This window comes from Ciconia boyciana, chromosome 3, assembly GCF_034638445.1.
Source record: "Ciconia boyciana chromosome 3, ASM3463844v1, whole genome shotgun sequence".
NCBI classification, from domain to species: Eukaryota; Metazoa; Chordata; class Aves; order Ciconiiformes; family Ciconiidae; genus Ciconia; species Ciconia boyciana.
The window spans coordinates 33,525,083-33,542,788 of record NC_132936.1 but is presented as its reverse complement, the minus strand read 5'-3'; the positions used below and the strand labels follow the sequence as shown (position 1 = coordinate 33,542,788).

At 36.9% G+C, this 17,706-nt stretch overlaps 1 protein-coding gene across 8 annotated transcripts in view; it reads right to left on the bottom strand.

Moving 5' to 3' along the window:
• The window catches only part of COL19A1 (collagen type XIX alpha 1 chain), a 212,598-nt gene that overhangs the window by 53,585 nt on the left and 141,307 nt on the right, over positions 1-17,706 (bottom strand). For all 8 annotated transcript variants that reach the window (XM_072855250.1, XM_072855256.1, XM_072855253.1 and 5 more), the window contains 7 exons: positions 12,334-12,387; positions 7,761-7,823; positions 6,920-6,964; positions 5,910-5,945; positions 4,966-5,001; positions 4,799-4,852; positions 3,560-3,613 (listed from right to left, as the gene is read on the bottom strand). In XM_072855250.1, the coding sequence (XP_072711351.1) occupies positions 3,560-3,613; positions 4,799-4,852; positions 4,966-5,001; positions 5,910-5,945; positions 6,920-6,964; positions 7,761-7,823; positions 12,334-12,387 (342 nt within the window). The remainder of the gene's footprint in view (positions 1-3,559; positions 3,614-4,798; positions 4,853-4,965; positions 5,002-5,909; positions 5,946-6,919; positions 6,965-7,760; positions 7,824-12,333; positions 12,388-17,706) is intronic.

Sequence of the window (17,706 nt, the reverse complement as noted above, 5' to 3'; positions counted from 1 at the left end):
CTGTATTCTGTCCTTAATACAGACAGACAGCTACTTGTTTCACCCAGCCATCCAAATCAAAAGCATAAGAAAAAAACCAACAAACCTTAATGAAGAATATTCTGCTTATACCAACACAAAATCATTATAAGAATATATGGAAGTTTAAATTTACTGATTATGGATTAGACATCATGTCCTACCCTATCCCCTTTTGATAGCGACATAAAATATATACAGTCTATCTTCTTTCCTAAGGATTTCTCAGATTTTTTTTTTTTTTGTTGGACCAAGCTTAAGGGATATCTTAGGAAAGGAAAGAAGCAAGCCTTATCTGCTGGATGACTCTTCAATGAGGTTAGTGGAAGTAAAACAATTTTCAACCTTTCATAATTTTCATGATGCTGCATAAGACAAATTATTATATTTGTTAATCCACAATGTTTCATCTTTAGAAGATAAAACAACGAGCATGGAACTATATACCTATTTCTACAATATGTTTAAATATATGTTTTTATATACTAGAATTGTGTGTACAAACACGAGTCTTCAAGATCATCTATATCTAGGATCTACATATATTATATATAGTATTTATCTGTTCATAATGTCACTCGATTAGAGATCCAGCAGAACAGCAGTTTCAAAAGCAGCATATATGAACTCAAGCGGCAACACAAGCAAAAGAGAAATGCAGTATTTTGTTATCTTTCACAGTAAGATTTGGGATCTATATATAAATTGCTGCACAGCAGAAAAGGCTTACAAACTATTGTTATAGAAGACAGGTAAATTAGACACAATTTAAAAAATGTGTGCCTCAACTGAGTAGTAAAATAAGGTATAAAAAAAACGGTCAATAAGAAGACAGTACAAAATGACTACATGCATATTTGAATATTAGGTGTTTTTTCCCTGCCAGGAGCTGAAGATGCTGTATTCCAGCTGTCACTTTGCTTATATCTCTAAGGCTTTTAACAGGTCAACAATAACAAGTCTGCCAGCTGCGTACCATTCAGAACTGTATTTTAATATTAATAAAGTATATGACTTAAAAGTCTGTTCAAATTAAGACTTCTTTTCCACAAAGTAGTCTCAGAGCGCATGTGGAAAGGCCTAAGACAAAATGCAGCAACACCAGCTCCTAGATGTTTCTGTTTGTAGAAACAAGACAAAAACCAAAACCAACCCACAGAGCAAAGGTCAAAATCCCAGTTCTTTTCAGGTGAATGGCTTAACTGCTAGGCTAAAGCCAAGCTCTCCATTGCCTGCTTTTCTTGGTCTGCTTCTTGGATCTAACCACTCAAACCTCCAAAATGGTACTTAAAAACCATTTTATGGTTTACGGAAGAATGGAGGGAGAACCAGGGACAGGGGGTAGGTGCTACTTGTTATGTTATGTGACAACACCACTGTTGTGGACTGAAACCTAACTTCAGTTTACATGGGGGATTAGACAGAACATAGCTGCCTGCACACCTAAAAAAGGATTGCCCCGTAATTTGGAAGGGAGACAGGCAGCCACATCCTCAGAATAGGCCTTCTGCTACATTAGGGTGTCAAGTCAAATGCTCAGGGAACTTTTAAGCTTAGTATAATGGTGCCTAATAGTTTAAGATGCTTCCTAGAGTATTCAGACTGGATTGAAGTTTCACCTGTGCTCTTCCTGCCCGAAGGCACAAGGGTTACAGGTGTGCTGGATCTCAGGGGAGGCCCCTACCAGTTTGAGGGATCCTAACCGGCTAGCAGACCCATTGGTTTGTTGCCCAGCGGCATAACGGTTACAGGCACACTGAAACCCTCATGAAGGAGGCCCCCATCACCCTGACAAATCCCAACCAGTTGGCAGACCTGAATGTGGGGCACCCAAAAGCATAATAACTGTAGGCACATTAAAACTCTGCTGAGACCCCCCACTGCCTTGACAATCCCAACACACCAGCTTTGCACCCACAGGCATAAAGGTTACGGGCACGCTGCATCTCTGGTGAGGCGTCCCGTCCCCTCCACTCCTCCCGGAGGACCTCCCTCAACAGGCCATGATCTCGAGGTTCAATAAACCATCTGTATCCTGCTTCTGACATAATGTGACAGCCTGTAGTGGATCTGGATATTGGGGTTTATTTAAGAACCACTGAGATGAGAGCTTTTACCTCCTTGATTATCTCACACTCTCACTCGTTCCCCTGTTAGCATTACGTTCATTGGGTCCTGACTTCCCTTTCCAGCAGGGAGATCGTTGCTTGTCCGGGATGGCTGGGCAGCAAGTTGTCTTGGTTTGTGTTGTGCAGCTGCTCACAGTCACCAGTCTCAGGTGTTAGTGGCTAAGGTCCCTGGCAATTGTTTCCATGCATCTCCCTGATCTCCACGACCTTCCCCCACTTCCAGCATCTTTCCTCCAGCCAAGAGCTTCCCCTTCTTTCTTGAGAGAGCACCTCTTTCCTTTCAGGAACCCTTCTATTTTGGCACCACTTCTTCTTCCGGGTACCCTCACCCCTCAGTTCTTGCCATCTAAACAGTCTATGTGCAGAAGCACAACAGGTGATCAGCCTCCAAATTGGTGAGTCTGGCTCACGTCTCTTTATTAACTGGAGACCCCAGGATGTGCCACTTTTGTTTAGTCCAGGTGCTATCAAAATTTAAAAGCAGCCCCTACTATTGCGTCTAACAAGTAGTATTCAACAGTTCAGGTTTTGACATTCTTGCACAGACACACGAACACATATTATCTGCCACTTGTCAGTGTTCACAAATTAAGCTATTTTTCACCTACGGCAACCTTATAATGGCTTTAGGTACTTTATGACTGTCAGTAAGCATTTGCACAATTAAATTGGAGTATCAACCAACAATTATAAGAATAATCTCTCATTCCACTTCCTGCAGAAATTATCTGAGTAATTTAATCTATTGAACAGTACTTAAAAAAGGAGTTTTCTATTAAATTCTTTCCAACCAATACTTCTACTCTGGCTAAATATTTTAATATTGTCCCTAGTTCTAATGTAATTACGTCTTGATCTGAATTAGTTTTACTCATAAATCTGACCTAAATTCTAAGATAATAAACATAATTGTTTATTCTGTTCACCTTATTAATCTTTACCCCTTTTACAGGAAGTAAAACAATTCAGAATAATACAAAACCAGAGATAGAAATAAGGAAGGCCATGTGTTTAAATCCTTCAGGTACTTTCCCTGTTTCTTCTCATTTTCCTCCACACACGCTGTCCTTTCCAGCTCACGACATAACATTATTAAAACTTTGCTAGAGATTTTTTAAATTTTCACCTACTCCTGTGAGATAAGAGTGATTTTTTTAGAACTAATTATCTGTGAATCAGACAAATTAGTATTATCATTCTTACTTGTTCAGATGGCAACACAAGGACTGAAAGGACATAAGCAAATGGCAGAATTCTATCCTCTGGCATCCCATACTACTGTGCTTTGACACCCGATTGCTATAGTACCATCCACAAAAGGAGAACCTGTGATAACTTCTGTGGTACTGCTTCACTGGCTAACTGTTCACACACCACACTTCTACAGCTTGGTGAAACTGCACAATACATACAACTTCTCCTGGCAGTCCCCTGGGTCCGACAGGTCCTGGAGGTCCTTGCAATCCCTGTGAAATGATATAATACACGCTTGAGGTAAAAGTCAATAGACTTGTTGTAATTTGGTGTAAAGCGTTCTCATATATAAATAGATTAAAACATCTGGCATTAAGAATTATCTTCTACATGGAATAAGCAGTACAGAGTTTTCTCATTCTCACTTCATCTAACGTTTAGTCCAATAAATCTTTGGGACTGACTGTACAAAATCCAAAGCATGTATACAAAGCAAACGCAAGTAAATACAAAGGCACTACTTAAAGGGAAAGACAAAACAAAAGAAGTAAATCAGGATTTTCTCCCTCAAGGGACAGATCTAGAAGTGATTTTTTAACTATGTGGTAGGTGTTCCTTCTCTTTTTGGAATAGATCTCATCAGAAGGACTCCAGAGCACTGAAAGAAAAGGCAATTGAGATGTAGAGATAAAAGGATGACTTGGTGCAAGCCCTAATGATCCTTTGGATCTCTATGAGCCTCTGCTGGAAGGTATACAGTGTGAAGGTGTCCTAGATTTCCACTGCAGTAATAACAATTATTTCAGTAGCTCCTACCAAGGAAGGATGTTAGCCTCCAAAGAGCAGTCTAAGGAGTGGAGAATCATTTTTAAGACCACAGTTTTGTGGACCCTACAGCTGCATCTATTCCCCCTGGGACTTCTTTTGATGATCTAAGGAACTTGGGTACTATCACATCCAACGTGAATAGTGTTGGGTGCAGGTTACATTTTCACAGTTTCCAATTCTACCTTTATTTGATACAATTCAAGGCATAATGAGAGATTCTCAAGAACATCTGTGCTTCAGTTACTTCAGTTACACCAAGGCAATGACTACATTGACATGGGATTAAACATAGGAACCGCTAATGTACTGGGAGTGGTTACTCCTTGCCTCACTGATGGGAAAATACACCCAGCTACCAGTGGCTTTGTAATTGCAAAATGGATGCTCATATTCTTGAGTGAGCAAATAACATTTGAGCTTTGTATAAATATTGCTTGCTGACTGATGCTGAGATCAGCAAGAATTTTATGAACTAAAATAGCCATGATCCATACACAAACTTTTGATATAAACTATTTGTATTCTCTGCCCTTTAATACTAGCTAAAGAGTTGACAGCATTCCAAGTCCTCTTATATAACAGCATAGAATGTAATGGCTGTTAATACCACAAAAATACCTTTCACCTACCTTTGATCCTGGATTTCCAGTAAGACCAGGTGGTCCAGGGTCTCCTGTTTCACCCTAATGGCATTGTTTGAAAAAATAAAAAAAAAAAATCCAAATTTACTGTTATGTCTCCCAGTATGAGCTATGTACACCAGCGATGTATATTGTGTTTACAAGTCAAAAAATACCTTATTTCCTTTTGATCCCCCCATTCCAGTTTCTCCCTGAAAATAGCAGGTACAACCATAAGAAGTTAAAACTTTAACTAAGATCAACTAAGAGTTTAATTTGCCACCTTAAAATATTATAATATAGTATGCAAACTTAATAAATATTGAGAAAGCATTAAAGAATTTCTGATGCGTAGTGCAAACTCTGAAAGGCATTCTTCTTTCAAACTAATTCTCTTTGCAGGTTTTTCTAGTGTTTTCAAGAAAAATTGTTTGAAAACACATTTCCTTAAGAGCTTCTCCAGTCTAAAGCCTATTCTTCACCACTAAATCTCTACGGGTGACACAGTATTCATCTCCAAAACCACATGTTATTACAGTATGCCTTATTTTGGTTATTATACTATGTTAATCACAAGTATCTGAGCAACCTTCAGTTGTGTATTAAACAACATAACTAGCTTTTGTCAAATGTCATAAGAGAGGACAATAGTTAATTAAAAATAAGCAACACATGTAAACAGACTCTTACAGAATGAGTGTGCTGAAAATATCCCCAAAATAACAAAAAAATTATGTGTATATAAAATGGCTATAAGAAAACTGCCTGATGTTAAATGCCACACTGGAAACTGGTAAAACAATTAAAATAATACAGTTCAGCCCACATATAATTTTGTGAAATAACTGAAAAAGGGAACAAAAAAAGCATGTACTTTAAACTCAGTTCATGGACTGTACCAACTACAGAAATGCTGAAGAACAAGGCATCTCTGTTTTTTATTTATAACCTGTGTGAACCTGATGCACGTGTAAGGAGGAGACAATACATATGCTACCCTATGTAATCGCTGATTCTAATGAAAATGTACAAAGGAAAGAAGTACAGCATTAGTACAGTATGAAAATCATATCAAACGTAAATTATTCACATCACCAGTTCAAAACATAGCTATACTTACTGGATCTCCCTTGTCCCCTTTTTCAGAAGGCTCTCCCTATGGAAACATAGGGAAGAGGTTAACACAGATTTATTTCAAATGGTAAATAGTGCATATGTCTGGTTTTGGTGAAGAGTCCTTGAAAAGTGTTGTTTTTTTTTTTTTTTTTAAAACCAATATAAAATATAAGTATATGGACTACAAAACTTTACTTGAGGGATGATGTTGATTTAATGACAAGACCATGACATGCGTGATCCTTTCAAGCAGGGGCACAAGGGATGGTCAGGCACATGAACTAAAAAGAATGATGATGCGTACAAATCTGAGAAATTCTCAAATACAAGTGCTTTATAACACACAAAATCATGAATCTGTCATACCAACAGAGTAAAAAAAGTTTCTGCCTGCATGAAAACTGTTTATACACTAGGATATGACCAAAGAAACCAACTGGAAGCCTAACAGCTGAATAGCAAAATGCCTGTTATTCAGTCGATGAAGACCTGGGTACATCACATGTTCCTAGAAAAACACAATACACACCTATTCCCAGGAACATCCCTCCCCCCCACATCTTTCCGGAAAATTTAAGCTTAAACTAGAAGATACTCAATTAGGAAGTTTATTTATAATTTTAATAATTTAAAGACTCCTGTTTTTTCACATAGACATTGCAGATCACATTTGTGACTTGAAAAAGTACAAATGGCATCTAATTTGTGAGGCAATCACTGGTCATGAACTTATATAAACATAATTTTAAACTGGTATTCAGTAGAGTTCTGAATGTGTTTAAAGTTAAGGACTTTGTGAGCTGTTGGAACAGAGAAATTTACTTACATACGTAAAAACTCTCTCAAGGAGGGGCTTGAGAAAATTACTAAGGACATTCAGAGACTGACAGCTTTTCCTACACCCAAATATATTTTCTTGATCCTGAGTATATTTTCCAAGATTTGATTCATAATCAGTACATTCAGCCACTTTCTAATATCACACATAAGCACGGAAGTAAGGAATTAGTTTACCTTTTCTCCTTTTGCGCCGGTCATTCCCAATTCTCCTTTTTGACCCTTTTAACAAAATAAATTATATTTAAAACCTTTTTTATTCTAACAAGTGCAAATAAACTCCTCCTCTCCTTCAACTGTATTTTGTTCTGTGTAGGGCACAAAATCTTAACTTCTATTGCAATGGAAATCTGAGATTTAAACATATGCAAATTAATTTAAATGACTGTTTCCTATAGCAGATCTGCAGGCTTCTCAACAAAAAACGGTGTCAATCCTGTGATGTATCCAGAGCACCCGTCTCTTTTCTTCCAAGTTTAAAAGGCTTCCAATTGTTAAAAATTCATTCCACTGTTTAAACAGGACAGATGCCTATAAACAATACACTGTCATATGGTGTGGATTCAGAATTTGACCTCCACGTAATTTTTAGAGGCTGACTATAAGTATTTTTGGTATAGCAAGTCCCATCGTTACAGAGAACTCCTTTAAATATTAATGACTTACTATTAAAAATATTTTTAAAATTTCAACTTTTTTAGAGTCTTTTCCCCCTAACTGGCAGGCCAGCTCATTTGACTTCTCCTCAGACAGTGTTATAGAAACCACACATAATTCTTCCTGCATTTTCCCTTTCTGGTTATCATATATCAGAGGAGAAAGGCTCATGTGCTGCACCTGCAGGATAGCACGATGAGCCAGATATTGAACTACACAGATCAAAGAGCCAGTCGTATCTAAAAATCTATTCCTTCAAAGACCATTGTGATAAATCAAATAAAATATATTGTGCTAAGGGTGGCAGAGACAGGTTAGATAGGCACTTTGAAATTTCTCCAAATTCATCCAAAATGCTTACAACATCTCCCTTCTGGCCTTTAGGTCCAGGGGTCCCAAGTAATCCTAGTAGTCTTGTATCACTCTGTGAAGAAATATCACCACAAAGATCAGAGAACAGAACACGTCACCATTTATTTACAGTAACAATTTATTTACCATAACAATGTAATTTACCAGTATGTAAACTCAGAAGTCCTAATTTACTACAAGAAAGGGATACTAAATGCCTATGCAGTACCTCTAAGTAATGTATTGCAGCAACACATCCTTTGTCATGCATTCATACTCCAGTCAGACTAGCAGATGAACAAAAGCATAAAAGGGAAATGTCTATGTTGAATATTGCTATGCAAAGCTGTGACTTTTTTTTTCTTAACTCAATGCAAAGAACATATTTTTATGCTCATTATTACAGTACATTTCTCAAGTATGTTAGAAAAGAACAATAAAAATCACTTCTCTCCTATGACAAAAACAGAAGCTTTTTACTTTGGAGCAGCATGAAATGTAAAATAGAACTAATTTAAGTCTATTACAGCAGTGAGACAGAATGAGAGGGAATGAGCATGACCAACAGGCTCCTCGAAGAAAACAGACAGATTTAAGGACCAGGGGTTCAGGTTATACGCTTGCTCAGGTATTACTGCACTGCATCTATTTGCTCTTCTGTACACGGTAAAGATACAATAAAATACAAAGCAAATGGTTTCCTCTTTGCAAAGCGAGGCTCAGACTACTTAAAGGGAACGTTTTCTTTTAATGACAATGGAAAAAGCAACAAAACCAATGACCCAGAAAAATAAGCTCAAGTCGGGACCCAAGGAGTCCAAGTACTAGAACATCTGCCACTGGGCTGAATGGGAACCCTGAACAAGCCAGCTCCCCTTGCCATGTTCCAGTTCCTGTATCTCTAAAACAGGAGAACCTCATGATGAATAGAAGTGCCATTTACACTCTGTTATTTTCAGAAGTTGATAACTTAATATAACCTGAATAAAATTCATTATTATTTTATAAATGTTAATGTCCTGAAGGATATTCTTCAGTATTTAGGGTTTGTAACACCACTACTACCCTAATTATTAAAATCAGCTCCGGAGCAAGAGGCAGACATCCAAAGAACAGAACCTGAGTATTGCTGAGGAGTAGTTGACCACCGCTTGACTGAGAAGAATCTAGGTATCTGTTATTATGAGTATACTATAAGTTACGATTTATTCTGAGTTGTGCATTTCTTTTGCATACATGGAGGAGAAAAAAAGGTATTAGATCAAATAACTACTTTTATGTTCTTTGCATATTTATAGGTCATTTGCTCTTTACCGCAAAATGTAAGTAAAATATGCCAAAGAAAAAAAATCTTAGAAAAGTAATAATGAATTATTCAAGAATAACCTATAATTATTAGGAATTATAATGATTTTGAAACATTTCCTGAGCAGATTGTGATGTAGTTTCAATTGCTTTGTGTTGTTGTTTCATTTTTATTTTTACATGTTGGAGAACATTTTAGATTAAACTGATCTGTATGCCCTTTCCAAAGACGTTTAGAAGCAGGTTTGACTGAAGTGACCTTATATCTATGTACAGAAAACCGGGAAGTAAAAAAGATGACAAGCAGAGACCTTGAAAGCCCAGGCAAATGATGATAAAAGAGCCCTGAGACTGTATAAACACAAACCATGAGGCATCATTTACCAGTCACTGAAGGAATGTAACTTACAGAGCAGGGCAGAACCAGTTTCTTGGCATAACGAAGAGAACAAAATGCATGTATTGAACACATGCAAAGCATCCCATTTACACTGAAAGCGCAAAAGACATAACAAGAAGGAATATAAAAATAGTCACATGCCTTGCAAGAACAGGCAGAAAGGAAGAACAATGAGAATGAAGAAATGCTCCAGCACTGTCTCCCACCCCATTAAGGATCGATGCTACTACTTATCCTCAGCAGGTTCCCCTCACCTTCGTTAAAGAAAGAGTGCTGTTCTTGGTTTGCCATTCAGCACAATTTGCTGCTGCTATGAGCAATTGTATTTATAGTGCTCTCTTTCACTGGATACATGGATCAAGTAAATTATGCTTTTAAAGACTTGCACTCCAGCCTCCTTACACAATAAAGTGATTGATACTGAGCCAGAAAAAGCTTGGTTGCAACAAATTATAAAAATACATTCTGCAATTACAACTACTCGTTGATGCCACACAGAAATCAGAAGAATTGCAAACAATCTGCTAAGAAACAGAGAAATTATGAGAAAAAAAGACATTATTAATGATGATGGGTCTTAAGATCTCTCTCACTGATCCTCCACATTTCTTAGTAGCAGTTTCTCATGATTCCTAGAAACACCAACGCAAAGAAGCCATACTAATATCCTCAGAAAAAAAAGATATTAAAATCTCTATAGCAACAAAAATGTGGTCACAATTTAAACACTTTAAAAAACCAAGCTGAAAGAAGAGCTTGTGAGAACCTTAAGAACATGCATAAAATCTTGGAAAATGACAAGAACGTTCCCTGTGGTGTAAAGAATCTCAAAAACCTCAGAATATCACTGAAATATCATCTTACAAATGCAAATAATTGAGGCACATTGAAAATTATATACTGGAATGTGAAAGATTGCTTCGTACCTCCAAGGTGCAGTGAACAAAATCAGCATTCATCATACCACGTAATAGTGTGGGGAAAAAAGGAAAGTTATTGGTGCATACGTCTGCCTAAATGAATAATCAATGGCAAAGCAGACAAGCTGTCCTTGTCTTTGATGACCTCTCTGATGTCTTTGTCTGGTCCTTGATGGGAATATCCCACTCCCATCATAAAATATATAGAAACTAATACATTTGCTGTAGCAATTGGAGACTTAAATTGACTCTAGGAAGATGTGAACAGGTAGTTACAGAAAGTTTCTGTATTTAAAACCTGCTACTTGAATCAGAAAGCCATCTCCTCTCTCATCTGAAACCAAACAGCATTTCCTTGTTGCAAAGGTAATTGCTCATGACAGAGTTATTAAAATCTTCAAACAAGACAGCTGAAGGAAGAAGGAAGTTGGTAAGCTGTAGGGGATTTAAAAGATGATTAATTTAAACACACAGAGCAGCTGGTCTACATTTTTCCAGAATACTGTTAATTAGGAAATATAAGACAACTTAGGAATTCTTAGAGCCTTACAATGATAAGAAATGTGATTTTTGGAGACAGATGCTTGCCAGTTCCTGAAGATCACCACTGTTTGTATTTCCTCCTGCAGAATTAACCTTAAAGGGACTATCAGGGTAAAAGAGATTAATAGTCCAGAGGTAGGGAATGAGTTACAGCAAATATGGTATTGATAGAGGAAACAGGGCTGGTATCAATGAAAGCTGTCTTTGGCAGGAAAAAGAAACTGGTAAGAAAATGAAAGGTCTAAAACCAAAATATAGAAAACTTCAACACATACATATGAAATGGCAGATCAAAACCAGAAACTAAGTCTCCAGGTATGAAAATGTCCCTGTCCAGGACAGCATATAAAACTATGCTTAATTCCTAATGTGTGTTCTAAGGTGATACACTGATTTGGAATGGATTAAATATCAGAAATATCAGAGAAATCACTTCAGTGATAAAAGCAACTGGAAAGAGATGTTTGATACGAATTTCGCTGCAGAATCCCTATTCAAAAAGAGATTTTAGTACTTATATGGGTACGTTATATAAGAAAAACATCCTGGATTTACCTGCTCTTTATAGTCATGCATTTTAATATTAAAAGAAATGGATGTCTTCCAGGTTTGACCTGCATGACTTAAGGTGTGATACACACAGTAACCTTTGTATTAAGCAAATGTTCCTGTAATAGTGCTTCATCAGTCTTTGAATGAAATACGATTTTCTAATCAGGTAAGTTACATACTCACTTTAGCATCAATTAAGAAAATTTGCATGATCTTTGAATTACAATGCCTTACAATGGCAGACACTATCACTGCTTAAATGATTTGAAAAATCTGTGGTAAGAATTTAAAAGCTCTGTCATACAGAACACCGTCCTATGCAACTTTAACGTTTTTCTATGAAGTGCTTGTAGCTGCAGGGGGTTCTATAATTAAAACAATATTTTTATTAGTCTATAATACAAGCATAAGAACAATTCTCAGAGATTGCTAGCAGATCTTTTAAAATTATGCCTCCTTTTCTTTCTATTCTACTCTTAGGATCACGACAGAGTAGGTCAAGAAATAAAAAATGTCATGTATGGTTTAGAGCAATTAGGTTTTGAAATGGGGAGCTGATGCTTTACTCTAACAGCTAGGTGGTCCACCCACCTCCTTTTGGAGTTATACCAGGCAAAAATATGTGAGTAGAAGATGGATGGGAGGTAAGACACATGGCAGCAGGATAGATGGCACAGTAGGTATGTGACTGGAGTGTGGACTGGGACTATACAGGGATGCAGAAAGGGGGCAGGGAAGGACCTACCCTTTGGATTAATTTGGAATGTGGTTCACAGGGATCAAAACTGTGGTCATTTCTACCTTAGATACTTCTTAGTCATAAACACACACACACACACAGACACTATATCAAATCTCCATACCTCATTATAATGCTTGTTCAATGAATCCAGAATTCCTTTTAGTCCAGAAGGACCCTATATGGAAAACCATGCATCAGAAGGTCATTTTAATTTAAGTAATGTTATGTATACATACCTGTATTCAAAGAGCAGTGGTCATGTAAAAGGGTTTAGATTTTTATTTGATTATACAGTAAATTATTTTCTGTACGTTAATTATATCTTTTTTCAGGCACAGAGGAGAAGCAGAGTCAGTTTCTAAATCCCTGAGTTTTGAAAACTGGCAACTTCTTTTGGAGTGAATCGGTCTGTCAGAGAAGGCACAGGTGACAGCCATATCAATTTTAATACGAATCCCTTCTGGTATGAGCAGCATCTCTGTTCTGCAGCATTTTAAAACTCTTTCCACTAACTCGAAGCACAAGTTTTGATGTAGAAGCAGCTCCTGGTGTGAGTAAACAGCTAGATTTTTAACTTAAGAGTACAGAAAGTGAAATTGAGGAATGCCAGAATTCTCCAAAAGACTAACTTCCTAGTTTTATTAGCACTGCAAGTTTATACTTATACACACACCTTTCATCAAGAATCTCAACAATGGAGAAGGAACTTCCTACACAAATGCAGACTTAGGATGGAGAGATTAAAAAACATGTGCTTGGGAAAACCAACAAATTTTTAGACATAATCTGCCATAAACCAGGCCCTCAATGAGATTTTTAAGTGTTGTAAATCAGGGCAGAACACAAAAAGTTCAGTCGAGATCTTATGAACTAAAACTCAGTTAAATTTACAAATTAGCATAGTATCTCTCTTTAAGTTGAATTTTTCACATCATGCAATATGAACTACAGCTACTCATGATGGCTATAAGAAACATTTGCCCACATTAATAAGATTACAATATACTCAGTTAAGTCACCTGGTCTGAATGACCTGCATTTAACAGAGACAGGGCACAAAGGCAACTCTCCTCCTCTGGGGCTTTTTATAATTACAGACAATTTACCCTCTGCAGCTTTCGTGTTAGTGGGGAAACTGTAGCTAGCATGCACTCTAAAGATTGCTTCAGGAAACTGAATTCTCCTCAGTTTTGAAAAGGGTTGTTTCTCAAAAAAATGGCGGCTGTTTATCACTCAGAGATGCTGCGTCAGAGATTAGAGTTTTAATCGCACATTTTAATTTTGTATAAGGTCTTTGTTAATTGTTTTATATGCACTGTTATTATACATACATCACAGGACAGAAATATTCTGGTGTTATGCATCGTAACAAGAAAACAGCTTTCTACACTTTCAGAATAAGAATCTATTGAAATTTTCTCCCATTTTCATGCTTGAGGGCCTGTAAAACTATTACAGGAAGTCAGGGATCAAAATCACTTGATACAAATTGGTCAAGATGAAAATACGATTGTTTTCAACTGGTTAAGACTTTTGTAACAGAACTGCTTTCAAATTCGTAGCAGTGTAGCAGCAAGACTCCGAAGTATTCCTAGAAAAACTGAAAAACCTTCTATCCACTGATTTCAGCTAGAGATCCAAGGAAAATACTGAAATGCTGGGTCAATATAAGCTAAATAACCAGTCACTATACTTTTCTAAGGAGGACCTCGACTGTTTACCACTTCAGAGTTGCTGCTGTATAAACCGTCAGGCAATTCAGGGAAAAAGATAATGACACGAACGGCAATGATTTTGTCACAGCTGGCATTCCTCGTATCTGATAATTTCACATGTGTATAGAAGATGAACTGAATTGCTACTTGTGAACTGAATATGACAGACAATCCTTGGTATTTGATACCTTTGTGTCACGGTACCAGTTGTAAGGATCACTAGGATGTAGTAAATGGATTTGTGGAAGCAGTGTAGTTCAACTTTTAGAAAATAATAGCTAGCTCTCATGAGTAAGGGAACTCTGACTATGGTTGGAAGGACAAATGATACTGTCACAAAGCTGAAACTGAAAAGCATTTCTGTTTTCAGAAAAGCATCATTCTCTTGGTGGTATAGATTAGTGTTGGTTTAAGAATAACCAGCTCTATGCAAAGAATATTAGGTCTTCACAGATGTTATAATTGTCACAGCAGTTTAAATGCATTTTTGGGTGGACAATTAGTAATAAGAAGGAAGATCACTGTGTAGGAGGCATGCTCTTGTCCCATCACCAGAATATGGTAAAGACACGGAGCCTCACAGCAATGACTCATGAAGACTGTAGAAGGCTTTCTTTGACTAATGCAACTATTCTGCATAATTTCTCTTAGCACCTCTGGAGGGGGGCAGGAGAGACCATAGCCAATTTCAAAACAAGACTTGTAACTTGTTCTCCTCCAGGAGGCTCACTCTTCAGGAATTTCACTTTTTTCAACATGTACAATTCCTGCATCTCTAACTGGGAGTAATGAGTCACAAGGCTGGTTCCTAAGTCCCAATAGCAGGCTATGCTGATGAACGATTATTAAAAGCTTGAGAATTACCACAATGTAAAGTACTTGCATAAAAAGACAGACACCAATTTAGTGATATTGATTGTGTGACAAAATGAGAGAGCTACTTTGAGGATGCACATCCTCAGGGTGGTATCATTTGGCTCCTATGTAATCATATTTTGAAGTGTTCTGACAAAGCATTTAAATGAGGTAGGTCATGATTTGCATTCTGACAGCAAAGCCTTCTCCGGCAAGATGCATCTGCTCTGTAAGAGTGCATAGAATGGCAAACACAAACAGTTTTCCCACATGTAGAAGATCATTCTGCAAAACCCTGGTGGCTCTCCTTACCAGTAAAGGTACTTCCCTTGAGGTACTGAACTTCAAAAAGATGAGAAACAGAACCATGATTTTGATTAACCAAACAGTCTGCTACTTCCTTAGGGAAAAAAATTCAATCTGATGGAAACTAACTAATAAAAGAGAGACAATCACAAAGTTTCCACGGAGTCTGAAGGTATAAAAAATTAGGAAGATGGTAAAGCCAAATTAAAGTCAAATAGGTAAAAGTTACTAAAACTGATGGATAAGTCAGTAAGACCTGGCAGAACATTATATTGCAGCATACCAGAACAAGACAGGTGTGTTCCCAGACATCATCACTAAATTATTAAATATGATCCTATGTATTTTACTGTGATTACATTGTTACAGAAAGACAATGGACAGACTTAAATATTGCCTCATGAAACATCACAGGTGCCTCACTTCCTCTTTGTTCCCCAACATCGGAAGAAATGAAGGCCATAAATTTTTCCATTCATTTTATTTTGGAAGTGAATTGTCACTTCAAATTTACGTTGAAAAATGAGATAAACATAGTAATGATGTTTTGACTGAGATGCTCACTCAACTCTGATTTCTAAAGTTAATGGCAGAATTTTTACTTTGATATCCATATTAAATATGGCAATCCAGAATTGGGACTGAACTGTGATGACACTGCCTACTTATTGGATGTCTCAACTTCAACACTGTAATCCTGCAGTGTCAAACCCTTGAATCCAGAATCCTTGCAGGATTCTGTAATCCTGCAAGCAGTCAAAAATAAGAAGTTATCCTCCCTTCTCGTTTGCCACCATGTTGTTTCTTTTACTGTTTTTCCACAAATGAAACTGCTGCAACCACACAACCCAGGAAGGATTGAATGCCGTACCTGCCACCAATCCCGACCTCTTAGATATTATTTGTACATCAAATAAATAATTTTTGACAAAATGGAAAGCCTTTGTACATGTCATGGTTTTGAAAAACAGATGTAACGTCACAAAGACCCAGAACTGTCTTGTGACTAAGGCAGTCAAGGGGAACTTATGGCATTTGGGTTGCATTCTTGGCTATGCCACAGCCTTTGTGCAATCAGAGGTAAAACATCTCTCTGTTTTAGTCTTTCCATGTTCAAAAATTGACATAAATTTAATAATTTCATCTTTCCATCATTCTTTCTAAAATAAAACTAATAAAACAAGTGTACAGCAGAAAATAGTTTTATTCAAGAGTGTCTTCCTAAACTCTAGTCTCTTTCTTCCCTTCCACACGGTTTCTCTCCTCTAATATAGCTGCATAATCCACTCCAAAGTCTCTACAGACAAAGAAAGAACTAGTAGTATTGGTTTGCAAGTGGAGAAGCAATGAAATTAACAGGAGTTGAAAAATTATTGTACAGACAATTTCTAGCTTTTGAATGAGAATTTTGCACATCTGCCACTTTGGATGTTTTTCAGACTTGCTGCTTTCCAAATACCAGTGAAAAGCTCACTTCAGCAGGGTTTCCTTTTTCTTTTTTAATATCAAGTTGTGTAATTGAGAGGACTGAAGCACACAGAGAGTACAGTTGTATGAATAAGAAAATAACTGAAAATGTGTCCTGATTGTTTTCCAAAATTACAAACAGGTTTCAGATGTTATTCCTATAGACAAGGCAGGAATAGAAATACAGGTGCTTAAAAGGAAATAGCTCCAAACTGTGAAATTACTGGGGTTTATAATATATTTTTCTCCCTTAACTTTTATAGTTTGTCTGCATTTCTGTAAAGATGAGGCTGCTGAAAAAGTCTATGCAGTCTCACAGTCCATGCAGTAAAATGTGTAACAAGTAAATTGCAGTGGTTGTATCTCAAGAACAGGCCATTTCAGGGACCACAGCAGTGCAAGTGACTCAGTGTAATCCCTTTATCCATCTATTTCAGATCTGTGCCTGCCCATTAAAATAAAATACTCTTTTTCTAATTACTATAATGTAAAAAATCGTGAAACTCATCAATGCAGATGTGGAATATTGTATAACCATTCCAAAGAGCAAATGGAAAGAATGATGAAGGCATGACGTCTGCCACAATAGAATACATTAAATAAATTACATTTTGATATGGATTTAAAAAACTTAAATGCATAGAAACAAGCAATATGACCAACCCTTGCCAGCCATTCCCATCCTACCACATAAGCATTTCCAATATTCTTCTAAAAAGCAGCTGAAAGTCCAGGAATACCAGAAATGATACTGACAATTTTCACTTATCATTGCTTTAATTTTCTGTTTACTGTAATTAACTGATAACATTCATTCACTTTCAAAATATTGGTAGAGGAATGACAGTATTTCCTGAGGCAGACAAAATGAGATTTCCAAGGCAAACTGCTGGCTACTTAAGATAACTAGTTTGGTGGCACTGACATACATACTGAATAACAAGAGCCCAAAAGTGTATGGAATTAAATGAAGAAATTCAGGTAGTCTGTGAACTTCTCCACTGCCTCACATGCAACACAAACAAAAATGAAACCCTATTTTAATTTAAGACTTTAAGGAGTAACACAAAGCTAATTTTCCAAGCAAGAATAGTTGTGAAGATAAAAGATATGAAGTTCAGCCCCTTGCAAAGGTAAATGAGGAACTGAAT